The 19,337-nt window shown below is 42.2% G+C and overlaps 1 protein-coding gene across 1 annotated transcript in view; it reads left to right on the top strand.

Annotated features, from left to right (window-relative positions):
* The window catches only part of phlpp2 (PH domain and leucine rich repeat protein phosphatase 2), a 44,038-nt gene that overhangs the window by 11,138 nt on the left and 13,563 nt on the right, over positions 1–19,337 (top strand). Inside the window, exons 3-5 of the mRNA XM_010880624.5 lie at positions 1,897–2,030; positions 15,075–15,265; positions 15,553–15,678. Of these exons, the coding sequence (XP_010878926.2) occupies positions 1,897–2,030; positions 15,075–15,265; positions 15,553–15,678 (451 nt within the window). The remainder of the gene's footprint in view (positions 1–1,896; positions 2,031–15,074; positions 15,266–15,552; positions 15,679–19,337) is intronic.

The raw sequence follows: 19,337 nt of genomic DNA, 5'->3' as shown, positions 1-19,337 counted from the left end.
ATAGGGGTCATAGATTGCAGGCAAGGCAGACCAGACCTCCTGTTTGATATCAGCATAAAAGTCCCTTAACAAGATTAGCCATGAAATGAGCTGACGATTTCATTTGGCAACAACGCAGAGGACTTGTACAGCAAACACATTTAAAGAAAGCTTTGCTAATACCATACCAACACATAATTATATGTTAATATCATACCAACACATAATCAGATGTTAATATCATACCAACACATAATCAGATGTTAATATCATACCAACACATAATCAGATGTTAATATCATACCAACACATAATTATATGTTAATATCATACCAACACATAATTAGATGTTAATATCATACCAACACATAATTAGATGTTAATATCATACCAACACATAATCAGATGTTAATATCATACCAACACATAATTAGATGTTAATATCATACCAACACATAATTAGATGTTAATATCATACCAACACATAATTAGATGTTAATACCATACCAACACATAATTAGATGTTAATATCATACCAACACATAATTAGATGTTAATATCATACCAACACATTATTCAGATGTTTATACCAAACCAACACATTATTCAGGTGTTTATACCAAACCAACACATTATTCAGGTGTTTATACCAAACCAACACATTCATTAGATGTTTATACCAAACCAACACATGCATTAGATGTTTATACCAAACCAACACATTCATTAGATGTTTATACCAAACCAACACATTCATTAGATGTTTATACCAAACCAACACATTCATTAGATGTTTATACCAAACCAACACATTCATTAGATGTTTATACCAAACCAACACATTCATTAGATGTTTATACCAAACCAACACATTATTCAGATTATACAACCCAGTTTCCAAAAAAGTTGTGTTGCTGCGTAAAATGTTATAAAAACAGAATGCAATGATGTGCAAATCATTTAAACCCTATATTCAATAGAAAATACTACGAAGACAACATCAAATGTTGAAACTGAGACATCTTATTGTTTGTGAAAAATATATGCCCACTTTGAATTTGATGCCAGCAACATATTTAAAAAAAAAAAAAGTGGGATCATTGGATTCTGTTTTTATTTTCATTTTACAGTGTCCCAACTTCTATGGAAACAGGATTGTAATACCATGCCAACACTTGAATCTGTTGTTTTTGGAGGATTAAAGTGAGTCATCAGCAGGTGCTTGATTTTATTCACAATAATATCTGATATTGAATTTGGGATTTTATCTGTGGGATCAGGTGGGAAGATAGCTGCTCCTTCTGTTTGATTGACATTGGGCACAGAGTCAGATTCAGTAAATGTTTTGATAGAGGAGCCTCATCAATCCTCTGGACATCACCCATCATAACATAGAGAATTATGGATTGACAAGTCTTTGTCTGTGCACTTGGTGCTAATGGGTCATAAATGGTTGATGAACTATATTGATGGCCCTTAGGTTGGATTCTAAGTATGGAGAAAAGCATGCATGATTTTGTGGGTGTATGTGTAATCCTGGTTATACTACATACTTGTGGGGACCAGACCACACAAGGTTTTCTGGCCAGTCCTCACTGGGTAAAATGATATTTCTGGCTGAGTGGTTAGGTTTAGAGTAAAACTTACAATTGGGTTCAGTTTTAGGTTATGGCATTATGGGTTAGGTTAAAGTTTATATGCTCATGTTACCTTGTTGAGATACAGTTTTGACAGTTCCTCCCTTGGGAAAATGTTTTTTTTATGCTTAGTGTTATGTTTATAGTTAGAAATAGACTACTGTTAAGTTTAGGCTTTGTGGATTCCTCTACATTTCTGGTCCTCAGTAAAACTGTATGTCTGTGTGTATAGTCTGTGATTGGCATGAGCCTTGAATGTTTCTATATCTGTTCCCTGTAGGAGGCTGGACTCTTCTGAGCGTCCTCTCCAAATGGTATATGATTACCTGGCTGCTTTAGGCTATCAGGACCCTCTGCGGGTGCAGAGAGAGGCTGCCAACTCGGACCTCAGCTGCATGATCCGCTTCTACAGTGGTGAGTAAAGCCGGGGGGGGCGGCGGCGGCGGCGCGGCATCTCTAGACCTGTATACGCTCTCCCTCGCTGGGCTTTAGCTAGGCAATAGCTGGGCTTAGCCTGCTCTAATGGAAGCAGGCCTGGAGCCCTGTCAATGGACCTGGCTCTGCTTCCGATGGAGTGACCCAAAATGTCAGCTTCTAAAATCGGTCCTGTTGTTCTGGTTCCTGTGTGTTTTGTTTTATTTTTTTAATAAAATTTTTTGCACTAGCTGGACATAATGTGAAAGTATTTTCCCAGTTGGAGTGGGATATATTTTGCACAATGACTCATTCCAACAAATCAGTTTTTCACACCATATTATTTGGTGCATGTTAGATATTAGTTTTCATTAGTGTTTTATCAACAACCAGAATGTTTTGAAGGACAAAATTCCATTCTTGAGCTTTTCTGGCTGGCTAAGTCACTTGCATTAGCCATGCTCATGGGAATGGACAGACTCACACAATCTTTTATTTTAAATAACATTTTGTGGACATGGAACCAGCAATAAATTAGCTCATTGTGTTGTGGTGAATGGAGAATTGGGTATACATATTCAAGATAATATCCTTACGCCCTTCTGGCTCCAAATCCTCATTGTGTATGTTGAAAAACTGTAAAATGCTTTCGGAATGATCTAAAAACATGAATCCCATATTGGTTGTTTAGTGATGCTAACCTAAGGAATAGCAACAACAACAAATATTGCAAATGGTTTGGTAACAGAAAAACAACAAAACTTGCAAAAGGTCCTTGCAAAAGCTACAGTAGGCAGTGTGGATTTGTAAATGTAGTTACCCTTTAATTCAAATGTATTTGTTTAACATTTATATCCTGGCAGTTCTAGCATCTTACTTGGAATGGTAGAGAGGTCATTGGAGTGGGTTTGGCGTAGGTTGTGGGGGGTCAGAAAGTAGATGTTGACCATTTTATTTAGAAATGTTATGCCTTCCTCAATGGGAACCAGCAATTACCCTAATATCTCAAAAATCAAATAGATGTCGCATTTTTTATAAAATAAATTATATCGGAACAATCTAAGGTCTATAATCTACTAGGGGCTTGCTTAATTCTAGGGGAATGAATATTACAGTCCAAATCATCTATGTAACGCATCTTGCATTAATTGGTAACAAAGCTATGGATATCGTGTCTGTTTGTGCTGAAACCAAATAACCTAGGCTTATTATACTTTCACTTTCATATGAAACACACCTCCTCTGATCTTGTTGACAGATCTGTCCGACAAAGACTGCAGAGCAGTTTTTAGCAAAAGTCATGTTTTCCCCTTAGAAGATGATGCTTTCTCCACCGGCGCCAGTACTCTGGAACACCTCAGTGAAGACACTGTCCTAGCTTAAGCACCGGCTTGTCTACCTCAATCAGTTTGTCTCTTTAGAAGAAATCAGACCGAGTAATATCTGCCATGGGGTAGTCTAATAGGTTTGAACCAGGTTGTGTTGTGTGAGTGACCACTGCTGGTTTAGGCCTGCGAGGATTGGGTACCCTTCAGTACCGGGAAACCAGGATGCTCCCCCAACGGCCATACATCAGGCCCTGACTGACGATCCCTCAGCCCTTAGATTTTCTGCCTGGCCCTGTTCTGCCTGGCCCTGTTCTGCCTGGCCCTGTTCTGCCTGGCCCTGTTCTGCCTGGCCCTGTTCTGCCTGGCCCTGTTCTGCCTGGCCCTGTTCTGCCTGGCCCTGTTCTGCCTGGCCCTGTGTGTTGCTGAGTCAGTGTCACTGTGTTCGACTGGCTGGGGCAGTCACAGCAACAGTGTCAGAGAGGAGAAGGTGAGAATGAAAGAGAGAGAATAAGAACTAGCGAGAGGAAGAGTGGTTAACCACGAGCTCAACGTGGCACGTCCTCTTCTCATGTTCTAACACCTACACATGATGGAGTCCCCCCCCCAACTGACAGCGCATGCTTACAAATGGTGGTAACACAGCCTCGGAAAACAGGGTTGCTATGTGCTGTAACGCAACTGAACACATGCGTTGAAACTATAGTCTGAGAGGTGCTTCAGATAACACTTAAGTGTGTGAGCTGTTTGTGTTGACAATGAAGCCAGTCCTCTTGTCTGCCTGGTTGACATTCCCAGTGCTGTGGCTGAGTTAATCTGTGTTGGTCCTTCTGTCAGGTCTCCAGCACGCTGCAAGCTTCATTCTCAGGCTTGGTGTGTAGGCTACATTTGGAGCAGAACCAAACACAGAACAGTTGGGCCCAGTCTACTGACAGCTGGCTGCTGTGGTTCTTTTTGCAGACCTCTGCCCCGGAGGCTAATCAAGCCCTGGGAGAGATTCCGCCCTCCTCTGTTTGCTGGCTGTGGGAAAACACAGGAACCGCTGGCACCCATTGCATCCGGGCTAGACTAGCAGGGTGGCAGGTTTGGATTGGATGAGGAGTTTCATGCAGCACAGTTCCCCACACTCCATCCACACTGTCATTGGTAAAATTAGTCTCTCCAACCGCATCTAAGAGTTCTCTCGTCTACAAAGCGATGATAAACTAGATCGCCTGTGTTAGCCGCAGAACCCCATAACATCCTTGTACTGTACAGAACACCCTCTCAGGTGCCTGGCAGCTGTTGTCAGGGGTAACCTAACCTCCTGAATGAGCTGATGGAGAGGCATGTCAGCCCCATCTGTAAACAGTAGAGCCATTACAGAAAGGATTTGTCAATATTGTCTTCATGAATCCTTCCAAAAGGTTTGTGCAAGGGCTTCATCAATTGTTTATAAGGGAACCATGTCCTTCTATGTAAAGTCTGGAATAAGAGTTATGTGTTGACACGACAAAGCACCTTTTAACACCCTTATATGCATCAGACATTATAATGTCAGATTTTAGATCAGTGCAGCAAAATGTAGTTTTGCAGATATTGTGTTGAGAGAGATTTAGGGCTCAATTGACCCTGTTCCAGGCTGGAAACCACTGGCAAATTCACCGACTGCTGTTTATTTGTGCCTCTACGTCATATTGCTGAAACTACCAGGTGTGACCATGAATAATGCACCTGATGTGCTGCATATTGGTTCTCTTACCAATTCAAAGGCCCACACCCTGAGCTGAGCTGTGTGGGTATTCACTCTGCAAACCGCAGGTTCATGACTTCCTCCTGTCGTTCCCTGTCAGCAAGGTGTTGATCAGGCAACGTTGTGTGAGTGATTAGAATACACACGGCTCTATTTATACAGGAAACTAATCTCTGCCTGCCCGACACACACTACAGCCCGGCCGCCCACTCACACTCTGATGAGATGAAAACAAACATCGACGGGGGGTGAACATTCAAAAATGCCAACACCGTCGGTCTGAAAGGCCTTGGTGTCTCGGTGGAGAGACGTACTGTAGATCATGTGAGGGCCTGGCCAGGTTTAGTCACCTAATGAGTTATTGATCGGCCAGGAGCTCACTTAAAGGGAGAGAAAATGAAAAGGAAGTACACAGCGTGGGGCCCTGTCAAACTGCGCTGACTGGGGCCTGAAGAAACCGGAGGGGGTCCAGCAGCCAAGCCTTAAAGAGCCCACTTCACTGCCGCTACTCACTCCAAGACCCCTAATACTGTAATGCTTAGTGCCTGGAGGGACAGGCTGGAAGAGATCAGACAGCTAGATTACAGTATACTACATCCCAGTCTGGCTGTCTGATGAACTGAATAGCAGAGAGTGAGAGGGGGGCAGTAAGTGAGAAGGAGAAACAAAGGGGAGAGGAAGAGTGCTCCACTCCTGAGAGAGAGGACTCCTCTGAGCAGCGTCCCATCTGCTCTCCTTAGTATTACACACCACAGATCCTAGATGAGAGTCTGCAATTAATTGCTTGGGATTTTCCAGTCAGACGCTGAATCCTCAGCCTTGGGTCAGGCATTGTATTGTATGTGTCCTAGGGGCACAGAGAGAAAGTGGATTGCGACAGTTTAGATTTGCTTTAAATGTAATTTTTTGGGGGGAAGAAATTACCCAATCAACTCCTCTCATCCTTTTGAATACCATAGAGAAAGAAATTGCTAGCTGGACACTTTCTACCTTTCTTCCTTCCAATTCTGTATTATGAAGAAAGCCCTGCGATGGCTCCATAGTCCTGTCCTGTCTGTGTTGTCTGCATGTTTCTGCTGAAGCAGGCAGTCTATCTAATTTCAAGTTAAATTTGATTTCCTTACTATGGAAGCAAGCTTAAGGGAGGACTTTATGAATTGCATTTCTCACAGTAAGAATAGGTCACGAAGGGGGCCTGTGCTCGGCTCTGATTTGATGTTATTGCCAAAAATTGCCTGCAGTTTTGAGCCTGGGCTGCAATAAGCCTGTTTCCCCCTCCCCTGGCCCCACTACAAGCCAACCTAATCTATGCAATCTTTAACAGTCCCAACAAATGCTGCGGTCAGCTACTAGGAACGTTGTCTTGAAGTTCTCCCAGTTGGCGTTAGAACACGGCAGTAGTTCTGCTCCAGAGATCGTGGACGAAGACAGTCTGAAGCCACCAAACCACCAAACCAGACAACACAGTCTGGTTTGGTGGCTTCTCGGGTGTTAACGCTCCACAGGGGAAGGTTCATGTTTTAGTATTGGCTCCATTTAGCATCTCCTTGGACTCTCCTGTTTCTATCTGTCTGACACAGGGGACACAACATGCCCATCCAGTGACATTGAAAGTAAGATTTGCCAGCTGCCATCAAGACTCCAGTCAGCCGGAGACCCGGATATTTGAGGGTCAGATGGGAGGGAGAGTGGGGGCCACGCTGGAAATACACTCTGCCCCTGATGCTTGGCAATGTCTACGCAGCGGAAGAGGGACGTGGTTCAGGGATTAGGCACGCCGTCTCTTCGACCCTGCTGCTCAGGACTCGCACCCAGCTGGGGTTGGAGCGTCTGCTGGAACCGAGCCTGAGAGGGACAGAACCAGCGACGACTAAAACAGAGGATGGTTATGAAGAGGGGAGGAAACAGAGGGAGAACAGAGACAAGAGTGAGAGCAGACACTGCGACCAGAGAATGGAGGGAAAGTTGCTCAACATCTGCTGCTATGCCAGATCAGCACACATTTTATGTCCAATGAGATTGGCCCATGTCATAAATCACAGTGATGTGGAATTGGCTGACTCCTGCTCGAGGTGAAGGGGTAATATAGATGGTACTGAGTGACTAGGCAGGAGCAGACTTTGATTCCAAGGGACTCATTTCTTTCCTGGCAACAAATGGCCCGTCTGACATTGTGGGAAATAATTCATGTTTGTTTTGGGTGCAGGAGTTATAGCTGTAGTTTGTTGTGTTAGCGGAGGAAGTAGAAGGTGTCAGCATTGTTGCTGTTCAGGAACACCACACATATGTTTAGACATTACTAAATATATTTTAGTAGTTTAGCAGACTCTTTTATCTAAGGCAAGTGCATTCATCTTAAGATAGCTAGGTGGGACAATCGGAGAACTCATTAATAGTTAGTTCACCCAATGAAGTAAGTCAATGCTGATATGAAGAACATTTTATTTTAAGCATTTCTTCTCTAAAGTTATTGGTGAGAGGGAAGAGGTAATGACATTTTCCTGAAGCATACCTTTTTAAAGAGTATCTGAGACATTCTCTGAATATAGGCAGTGACTGCTGTCCTCGCTTCAAGGGGAAGCAGTTCCACCTTTGAGTTGTCTGTGGAGGGAAAAGAGTTTTGACTTGGCTGAGCAGGAGCTGCCCTCCTCAAACTGGTAGTGATTAGACACCTGGAGGTAGGTTACAGCGAGATTAGTCGACAAACTGCTTTTGCAACTGCTTTTTGTTTTGGTAGACAATACTGATGCTTGACAAGAAGGCTGCTTACACCAGCTGCTGAAAGAACTTGGGGGAGGGTTTAGTACTAACACTAACTAATAACTACCCCCTCACATACAGGCACTTATTAGAAAAACCAAGACAAATTACCATGGCTGGAAACCTAGTTGTTCTGTGAACAGTCAGCTAGCACTCAGTTATACCCTGTCAGCAGTTCAAAGTTCAAGTGGGCTATTGAGAAGATGCAAGGTACATGAAGAAGATGGCCCAAGCTAGAAAAATACAATACTATCTTTAAAGTATTATATATACAGTGGATATAAAATGTATACACACCCCTGTGAAAATGCCAGGTTCTTGTGATTGGGATTTTTTGGGACTTTTGTTTTACAGACCTCTACAAAATTACAGACCTCTACATGCTTTGTAAGTAGGAAAACCTGCAAAATCAGCAGTGTATCAATTACTTGTTCTCCCCACTGTATAGTGTGTATATGTGTGTGTATGTATGTATGTATGTGTCGTATGTATGTGTCATATGTATGTATCATACACACAGTGGATATAAAAAGTCTACACACCTCGGGTTCTTGTGATGTAAAAGAATGAGACAAAGATAAATCATGTCAGAGCTTTTTCCACTGTTAATGTGAAGTATAATGTAAACAATTCAATTGAAAAACAAACTGAAATCTTTGAGGGGGAAAAATGAAAAATAAAAACAATAACCTGGTTGCATAAGTGTAACAGTGACTCTGATTAATCACAAATAAATTTCAGCTGTTCGAGTAGGATTTTCCTGACATTTTCTTTCTATACCATGGAACACAGTGAAGACATCATCAAGTGGTGAAAATATGGCACAACAGAGACATTACCAAGAACTGGTAATGAAAAGAAAACAAGAACTGGTCAGGGAGGCTTCCAAGAGGCCTACAGCAACATTAAAGGAACTGCAGGAATTACTGGCAAATACTGGCTGTGTGCTACATGTGACAACAATCTCCCGTATTCTTCATATGAGGATAGGGTGGCAAGACGGAAGCCTTTTCTTACAAAGAAAAACATCCAAGCCTGGTTGAAGTTTGCAAAAACAAACATCAAGTCTCCCAAAAGCATGTGGTCTGATGGTCTGATGAAACCAAGGTTAAACTTTTATGCTTAATGCAAAAACAACACCGCACATCACCCAAAGAACACCATACCCACAGTGAAGCATGGTGGTGGCAGCATCATGCTTTGGGGCTGTTTTTCTTCAGCTGGAACCAGGGCCTTTTTCAGGGTGGAGGGAATTATGAACAGATCCCAATACCAGGCAATTTTGTCACAAAACCTTCAGGTGTGCGTTAGAAAGCTGAAGATGAAGAGGAATTTCACCTTTCAGCACGACAACGACCTAAAGCACACATCCAAATCCACAAAAGTTGTGGAATGGCCCAGCCAGAGCCCAGAAATGAATCCAATTGAACATCTGTGGAGTGATCTGAAGAAGGCTGTGCACAGGATTTGGAGCGTTTTTTGCAAAGAAGAGTGGGCAAATATTGCCACGTCAAGATGTGCCATGCTAATAGACTCCTACCCAAAACGACTTAGTGCTGTAATAAAATCAAAAGGTGTTTCAACAAAGTATTAGTTTAAGGGTATGCACACTTATGCAACCAGGTTATTGTGAGTTTTTTATTTTTCATTTTTCCCCCTCAAAGATTTCAGTTTGTTTTTCAAATGAATTGTTCACGTTATAGGTCACATTAAAGGTGGAAAAAGTTCTGACATGATTTATCTTTGTCTCATTCTTTTACATCACAAGAACCTGGCATTTTAACAGGGGTGTGTAGACTTTTTATATCCACTGTGTGTGTGTGTGTGTGTGTGTGTATGTATATATATATATATATATATATATATATATATATATATACACTCACCTAAAGGATTATTAGGAACACCCGTTCAATTTCTCATTAATGCAATAATCTAATCAACCAATCACATGGCAGTTGCTTCAATGCATTTAGGGGTGTGGTCCTGGTCAAGACAGTCTCATGAACTCCAAACTGAATGTCAGAATGGGAAAGAAAGGAGATTTAAGCAATTTTGAGCGTGGCATGGTTGTTGGTGCCAGACGGGCAGTATTTCACAATCTGCTCAGTTACTGGGATTTTCACGCACAACCATTTCTAGAGTTTACAAAGAATGGTGTGAAAAGGGAAAAACATCCAGTATGCGGCAGTCCTGTGGGCGAAAATGCCTTGTTGATGTTAGAGGTCAGAGGAGAATGGGCCGACTGATTCAAGCTGATAGAAGAGCAACTTTGACTGAAATAACCACTCGTTACAACCGCGGTATGCAGCAAAGCATTTGTGAAGCCACAACACGCACAACCTTGAGGCGGATGGGCTACAACAGCAGAAGACCCCACCGGGTACCACTCATCTCCACTTCAAATAGGAAAAAGAGGCTACAATTTGCACGAGATCACCAAAATTGGACAGTTGAAGACTGGAAGAATGTTGCCTGGTCTGATGAGTCTCGATTTCTATTGAGACATTCAGATGGTAGAGTCAGAATTTGGCATAAACAATGAGAACGTGGATCCATCATGCCTTGTTACCACTGTGCAGGCTGGTGTTGGTGGTGTAATGGTGTGGGGGATGTTTTCTTGGCACACTTTAGGCCCCGTAGTGCCAATTGGGCATCGTTTAAATGCCACAGCCTACCTGAGCATTGTTTCTGACCATGTCCATCCCTTTATGACCACCATGTACCTTATTAGCATGTAGAGGTCTGTAATTCAAAAATCCAAAAAACAACATTGTATGATTTTTAAATAATTAATTTGCATTTTATTGCATTTGATCACCTACCAACCAGTAAGAATTCCGGCTCTCACAGACCTGTTAGTTTTTCTTTAAAAAGGATGGATGGGGCCATGTATCACAAGATCTTGGCCAACAACCTCCTTCCCTCAGTAAGAGCATTGAAGATGGATCGTGGCTGGGTCTTCCAGCATGACAATGACCCGAAACACACAGCCAGGGCAACTAAGGAGTGGCTCCATAAGAAGCATCTCAAGGTCCTGGAGTGGCCTAGCCAGTCTCCAGACCTGAACCCAATTGAAAATCTTTGGAGGGAGCTGAAAGTCCGTATTGCCCAGCGACAGCCCCGAAACCTGAAGGATCTGGAGAAGGTCTGTATGGAGGAGTGGGCCAAAATCCCTGCTGCAGTGTGTGCAAACCTGGTCAAGAACTACAGAAAATGTATGATCTCTGTAATTGCAAACAAAGGTTTCTGTACCAAATATTAAGTTCTGCTTTTCTGATGTATCAAATACTTATGTCATGCAATAAAATGCTAATTAATTACATAAAAATCATACAATGTGATTTTCTGGATTTTTATTTTTGATTCCGTCACCCACAGTTGATAAGTACTTATGATAAAAATTATAGACTTCTACATGCTTTGTAAGTGGGAAACACTGCCGATTTTGCAGGTTTTCAAGTACTTGTTCTCCCCACTATATATATATATTTTAATGATAAGTTGATTAGTATTGTATTTTGCTAGCTTGGGCCATCTACTTCATATACCTTCCATCTTCTCAATAGCCCGCTTGAAGCGTGCGTGCGTGCCTGCGTGTGTGTGTGTGTGTATACAACACTAAAGAAGTGTGTGTGTGTGTGTGTGTATATATATACTTATCACCACTTTGAGGAGGAGTTGTTTAGCTTAAAATATAAGCATGTGTATGTTGTATTTATGTTTTGGGTCTGTTGTCTGATTATATGAGCTTTGCTGTCTGCTGTAAGTTGTTGAACCTGTTTTAAACATCGCAGTCCTAATTTTCTCCATTACTGTCTTGTTTGGGACCAGTCTGCCTGCTGCAGAGGTACAGACTGGTCCCATTTTCAGTGTTCTGCATACCAGCACTTGGATTTGAAATGATACAATCATACAATCATGAGTTTGAAATTCAGTTTACCAGCATTAGAAGATGTGTGACTCCAAAAACCCTGCCATAGCTACCAAGACAAGATGTTTTTAGGGCCAGAATGTGGAAAGTCTCTTTAACAAGTTGAAGATAAGCCTGAAGGGGAAAGGCCCTGAAAGAAGCAGGAACTGAAGATGTCTGCAATACAGGTCTGACAGAGCGACACCAAGGAAGATACCAAGCATCTAGTGATGTCATTGGGTTGCTGATTTCAGACAGTCATTTCATGGAAATAATGTGACCATATACTAAGCATGACTACTTAATTTTAGATTGTTTATCAGTTCAAATACTTTGGGTACCCTAAAATTATCATTTTGAAATGGTTAATCGACCTTCAAATTAAAGCTGACAGTGACTCTTAAACATGATAATCATTGTACTGTACTTTTGAAGTTCAGTGTAAACTGCAATGCATTGTTCGGTCTGCAGACGATTCTGCCTTCCATCAAGGTCCTACAAGATCATTGCTGACCCCTCCCACACCAGACATCCACTGTTCCAAAAATTATCCTCCAGCAAAATGTTCTTTTTTCCTCATGCTGTGGCTTTCAGTTATCACCCATCTGCCCCAAAGAGACGAACAAGACAATGCTTGCCAAATCAAACCACACAACAGCCAATTGAACAGCTGCATTTTACTGCTCCTAAAATTCTGCTATATCTAAATATATACATATGTTATATACTGTACGTTCAACAGTAAATTAATTTATAAAAGATAGTCTTATTACTCATATCCCATCTTATATGCTTATTGTTTATAAATGTATGTCAATTGAGCAGATAAGTAGATTGTGTTTTCTGTCCCTGTATACTGTCTGATTCTGACTATCTTAATGGACATTACATTTGTACGTGGCTAGAGCTGGTAGAGCAGAGCACAGCTCTGTGTCTTTGCGAGTTCAGTTATTTGAGCATGCCGCAGGCCACTATTAAGATTTGGAGTAGAGCGTCCATGGGGATGTCCAATTTAGAAACGCTTGTTGACGTGTAATAGTCAAAAGACCTTGATGTAGATTTGATTTGAAGGGCTTTTTAGAGCTTCACTTTGTTTAAAAATAGAACATGGAGCACTGTATTGGCCTTGTGGTTCTTTATGCTGCTGTCTTTCAAAATGCAGTCAAACTCCAAAATATTTTATTCCACTTTTCTTTTTTTACTGCAGAAGATGCTGAATCTGTGAGGTATCGTCTTTCAGTCTGGAGCTCCAGCTCCGTTGTTCAGTCTGAGGGGCTCGTCACCGTGGTGTTGCTCTGGCTTGTTCCAGCTTGGTTCATCACTGTCAGAACTCTACAGACATGCTGTCAAACATTCCCTGTCACATAACCCACAGCACCAGTCTGAATGGACAGCAATGAGGTGCTGTGCTGTGTGATGTTGAAGTGCTCAGTGGGACTAACGTCAGTCATTAGAGGTTTTACTGCCAGTGAAATACATTCTTGATTCTTCTTGGATAATTTCACGTTTAGTTGTAAAGTACAGCGGTGATTAAGGTGTTTTATTCAAATGTTGAAATGTGAGAGGGAGAGAGGGAGATGGAGAGGGAGAGAGGGAGAGAGGGAGATGGAGAGTAGGAGAGAGGGAGATGGAGAGTAGGAGAGAGGGAGATGGAGAGTAGGAGAGAGGGAGATGGAGATGGAGAGTAGGAGAGAGGGAGATGGAGAGTAGGAGAGAGGGAGAGAGGGAGAGGGAGAGAGGGAGAGGGAGAGGGAGAGGGAGAGAGGGAGATGGAGAGTAGGAGAGAGGGAGATGGAGAGTAGGAGAGAGGGAGATGGAGAGTAGGAGAGGGAGATGGAGAGGGAGAGAGGGAGATGGAGAGTAGGAGAGGGTGAGGGAGAGGGAGAGAGGGAGATGGAGAGTAGGAGAGGGAGATGGAGAGTAGGAGAGGGAGATGGAGAGGGAGAGAGGGAGATGGAGAGTAGGAGAGGGAGAGGGAGAGAGGGAGATGGAGAGTAGGAGAGAGGGAGATGGAGAGTAGGAGAGGGTGAGAGAGAGGGAGAGAGGGAGAGGGAGGGAGAGAGGGAGATGTGTACAGCTGGGAGAGCTGCAGTGTATTGGTGAATGAGGGAGGAATGTGGCTGTTTGTCTGTCTGTCCATGTCTATTCCTGACTATGCAGAGCTACAGGCCTCTGGCTTTGACCGGTCAGTCAACGTTCTTCACTCATACGACACTAGAACAGAGAGGACAGGGCAATGAGGAAGCCCATGGGCATTTGTCCTCTTTTTTTAACCCCTCATGTCTTTCTCTTGCTCGCTCTTCTTCTCTTCCGGCTCATTGGGCCTTTGTGTTGAAGCAATGTGGACTGGTCCTCTTTTCTTGGAGGGAGGGAAGCCCAGGGAGCAGACAACATTATCGATCCCCCTGAACTGCTTGCTGTCAGAGGCCATCGTCTTGTTCGTTATCTGTTTCCCAGACAGTATTATGTCAAGCAGCGTGACTGTTAATTTGATCCCACTACTTAAGGCTGAAAGAGAAGAATGAAAATGGCAGAGAGCGTTAAGACTTGTGTCTGCCTGCCTTTGGAAGTCTGAGACCAGGTATTAAGTCAATTGCAGAGGTTATTTAAAGTGATGTTGAAAACTAAGGTGAAAGAAGACTATATATTTTGTTTCCCCCGTTTTTAACCTGAGATGTACTTGAGACCTGGCACAGTGGAGCAAGGTTTTTATAAGTAAACATGTAATATGGTGTGTGTTTGTGTGTGTGTGTGTTAATGAAAAGGAAAGAATATATATATATATATAATGCTAGATGTATCACCTGAGGTTTTGGTCGGTCAAAGCCCGCTGATGTCTGATCAGACATTAACACACCTTTCATCTAGATGAAGCAATAGATTGTTAAAACTCTTTAGTTTCCATCAAGCGCATTATCCATTTTGATACCTCTTTACTGAGTGCTATATCCGTGGTCAAGCTCTAGAGACCTCCGCTGAGATCCATGCAGGGGGTTTGACAACTTCGGGGTGGCCAGTGCAGATCTACGAACTTCAGAACGCTTCCAAGAACAGTCCAAGTCTCTGACTAATGCATGGCTGACATCATGGTGACCTGTTGATATCAGGGTCACCCCACGTTCAGGCAGCATTTAACCTGATACATATCTTTCAATAGCAAACTCTCCTTTTGAGAACATATGGTGTTTATTAATGAAATATATTATTGTTACATAGAAAGTGTGTGTGACGATGTGTGTTTGTGTGTTTGTGCATGTGTAATGATTATTTTGAACTTGGCCCTCTCCAACCCCCCCCCCCACCCCCCACCCCAGAGCGCCCGGTAAATGCAGACCAGCAGGAGCGGACCCTGCTGAAGGGCGTGTTCAGTGTCAGAAAGGGCAAGACCCAGTTGCACAAATGGGCAGAGCGCCAGGTCATCCTGTGTGGCACCTGTCTGATCGTGGCCTCCGTCAAAGACTGCCTGACCGGGAAGATGCACATCCTGCCCCTGGTGGGGGGAAAGGTGAGGGGTTAAGGTTCAGGGCTCGGACGGACATTGTTTTCCAGTCCCACTCAATCTCTGGGGGGGCACCGCAGAAACAACACAGCTGGGGTTGACAGACGGATAGAGCCAGGAGATTGAGGAGAATACATAAATGGAACCCTGTGTGCACATTCAGGCACACTCATGCACATGTCTCTGTGCCTTATATGGAGAGACACATGGGAAGAACCACAGTGTTTTCTAGTGGTTTCTAGGGAATGGCATTTGACTGTGTCCCCCTCCCCCTCTCTGTTCTGCATGTTCAGGTGGAGGAGGTGAAGAGAAGACAGCACTGCCTGATGTTCAGCTCACCTGGACCTCAGGCCCAGACCTACTTTGTTAACTTTGACACCCTGGCCGACTATCAGAGGTGGCATCGGCAGGCTACAAAAGTATGTGGATTTGCCTACATTATTTGTTATTCTGAGAATGTGTGCCAAAGCTTTGTGTGTTTGCAAATTCCCATTTTCTTACATATAAATAGCTTTATTTGCAGAAAAACATTACATGTATACAGTATATATTATAATAAAACCCTGTTTCCAAAACTGTTGGGAGGCTGCATAAAATGCTAATAAAAATAGAGCGCAATAATGTGCAAATCAGTTATCCCCATATTTAATTGAAAATAGTACAAAGATAACTGAGAAATGTTATTGTCTTTGGAGCAACACATTTCAAAAAGGTTGGGAACTCTGTGTTTGGGAACTGAGGAGACCAATTGCTATAGTTTTTAAAGTGAAATGTATTGCTTGATATAGGATTTAAACTGCTCAACAGTTTGGTGTCTCCTTTGTCATAATGCGCCAAATGTTTTCAATGGGTGACAGGTCTGGACTGCAGGCAGGCTCTTTTATTACAGAGCCTTGCTGTTGTAATACATGCAGAATGTGTTTTGGCATTGTCTTGCTGAAATAAGCAAGGCCTTTCCTGAAAAAGTTGTTGTCTGAATGGCAGCATATGTTGTTCCAAAACCTGTATATATTGTTAATGATGCCTTCACAGATTTACAAGTCACCCATTCCATGTGCACTAATGCACACCCATACCATCACGGATGCATCATGGAGCTGAATGGTCCCTCTCCTCCTTAGTCCGGAATACGCAGCATCCACGATTACCAAAAATAATTTTGGCAGCGGTTCTGGATCTTGTTTATATATGGTTTCTTCTTTGCATGGTAGAGCTTTAACTTGCATTTGTGGATACAGCGATGTACTGTGTTCACAGACAATGGTTTTCAGAAGTGTTTCTGAGCCCATGCAGTGATTTTCCCCTACAGAATTGTCTGTTTTTAATGCAGTCCTGTCTGAGGGCCTGAAGATCACGGCCATCCAATATTGGTTTTCACCCTTGTCCCTTACGTACAGAGATTTTTCCAGATTCTCTGAATCTTTTAATGATATTATGTACCATAGATGTGGAGATCCTCAAACACTTGCTTATTTTACATTGAAAAACGTTATTCTTAAATTGTGGCACTCTTTGCCCTCAGTCTTTCACAGAATGGTGAACCACTCCCCATCTTTACTTCAGAAAGACTAATATTCTCTGGGATGCTCTTTATATACCCAATCATGTTGCTGACCTGTTGCCAATGTTTCTAATTAGTTTTTAATTAGTGAGATTTTCCCCCATTTTTTTTTTTTTTTATTACTGTATACAACGTTTCCAGTCTTTTGTTGTCCCTGTCCCCACTTTTTTTGAAACCATGTTGCTGACATCAAATTCAAAGAGGAACAATAACACTTTTCAGTTTGAATGTTTGATATGTTGTGTTTGTACTATATTCTACCGAATACAGGGTTTAAATGATTTGTTCATCTGTGTTCTGTTTTCATCTCCATTTTGCACAGCGTCCCAACTTCTTTGGAAAAGGAGTTGTAAAATAAAGCAATAAATATTTGTGAGATAATAAGAAAAACTAAAGAATCATCCGATGTATGTGTGTGTCCTCTGTCTCAGCTCCTCTCTTGTGTGTTCTGAACCACTGCATACACCCTAACCGGGTTTGTGAACGCCTCTGAGGGCAGGGAAGGTGGAGTGAGCCACCAAGACGGAGCTCGTGGTAGTAGATCCATTGCCAAGTCAAGGATCTCTCTGATCTCTTTTTATTTTCTTTATATATATTTATCTCTATACTTGAAAAAGCAAGTATTTTTTCGACATATTTTCAACAGGCTACCACACTAACCTCAAATACATGCAATAAGGTGTGTTAATAAAAAGGGAAGTCTAATGGAACACTATTGGGAAGAAATATATGTATCTCTTTTTTCTGCTTTACGTTTCTCTCTGGTGTGGGTTACTCGAGGGGCTTGCAGATAAAAGCCAAGGGGGTGGAAACGCGTAGAGAGATGGTGCTTGCCATGAAGAAAGGGATGGCTTGACACAGTCAAACCACTTGTAATGTATTTCCCAAATATGCTTCTTTTTGTGTTTATCGTGTGCATGTGTGAATCAGTTTGGCTTAAGGCTTTTTTACCCAATACTTTATATTTGTGGTGATGATTGCTGGTTGTCTAATGGCTCCATGCTCTGATAGTGGTCAGTGTTTGAGTGTCCAGGCCTCTGAGCAGCCTCCATGCATGCTGGGTCCTTTCAGATCTGAATGGATACTTTTGTAAGGTTAAGGGGGTTGTCTTCAACAGCCACAAGCAAACACATTGGGCATCAAGAGCTCTCAATGCTGACTAGCCAAATTGCCCCACAGGCTGTTCTCCTTTCTTAGCCTGGCTTACTCTGTGGAAGAGCAGGCATTAGCCCAACCCCTTCTCCTTGTTGCTTTTATTTTCTATTTCTTTCCTTCTCTCTGTAATATTTCTCATTTACTCATTTTTCTCTCTTCTATCTCTCCTCTCTCAAGCTCTCTCTCTGACCCACCCTGACCCATTTAAAAGCAGATTTTCTCTTTGTTCATCCCTGAAATGCAGGAATTGTATGACATGCTCTACTGAGCAACCAGTCTGTCTTCTTGTGTGTTGGACAGTATGACATTCTGTGGTAGATTGAGTGTTTGTACGCAAACTTAAAATGTATTAAAGCTCCTCCCTCAAACAAAAAGTGGCATCCTTGTACTGACGACCAAACATCCTACTTCTTCTCATCTGAACACATGTAGATAAGTAAGCCTTGACCGTACTCGCAAAGAAAATACTTGGTGGGACAGGGATCACAGAATAATGCCAAAAAGAACCTGGATGATCTCCAAGACTCTGGCAGAGTGTGTTATGAACAGATGAATAACAAATAATATATATTTTGAACTTCTTGGACTTGAGTTATTTTATATCTGCCAAAAATACAGTAGGAATCCCACGTTAATAAACTAGCTTTGTTAGTTTAATAGTATATTTTTCTAGGGTGGTCAGAGTTTTCAGATTGCAGGTCTACATTGGGTTAGGGGACATAAACACTGTGCCGATTGGACAACGCTGGTCATTGTCCAGCTGAAACATAATTGCATGGGTATTTTCAGACCAGAAGTACAATATAATGTTTGGCAGACTCAATCTCACTGCAGATTTGGATTAAATAGGTATATTTGACAATAGAGCCCTGTTGAACTGTCAATAGAGCCCTGTTGAACTGTCAATAGAGCCCAGTATTTAAAACTACCTATGTAGGAATGTGGTTATATTCTGGAATAGATAAATCAATTGCAGAAAAGAAAATTAACATTTTGATGGCATTAACTCTTCCCAACATGGAAATTGGTTTGCCAAAATGTCATGCTTGTTTTAAGCTTGGTCATCAGCGGGAGAAAGTTAGCTTTAAGTATTTTGGAGTATGGTTTTGTAACTTCCAGATTGTTCTGAAGAAATCTTAAAATCTCTAATGGTTGTATACAGACCATTAGTATTTTTGTTTCTGTTCCTTTTCTGTCTATTTTTAAGATCAGCAGTTTCCAAAAATAACTAGTTAATGGTCATTGTTTCCATTATAGGTAGGCTACAGTATAGCTATTAGCTAGCCATCTACAATATTCGGTTTCTAATTTAACACATTAAATGTACATTTCCAATACAGAAATGGTGTTCCATACACTAGG

Source organism: Esox lucius, chromosome 2 (genome assembly GCF_011004845.1).
Source record: "Esox lucius isolate fEsoLuc1 chromosome 2, fEsoLuc1.pri, whole genome shotgun sequence".
Taxonomy (NCBI): domain Eukaryota; kingdom Metazoa; phylum Chordata; class Actinopteri; order Esociformes; family Esocidae; genus Esox; species Esox lucius.
Note: the sequence above shows the minus strand (reverse complement) of the source record. Positions and strands in the feature narration are given on the sequence as shown.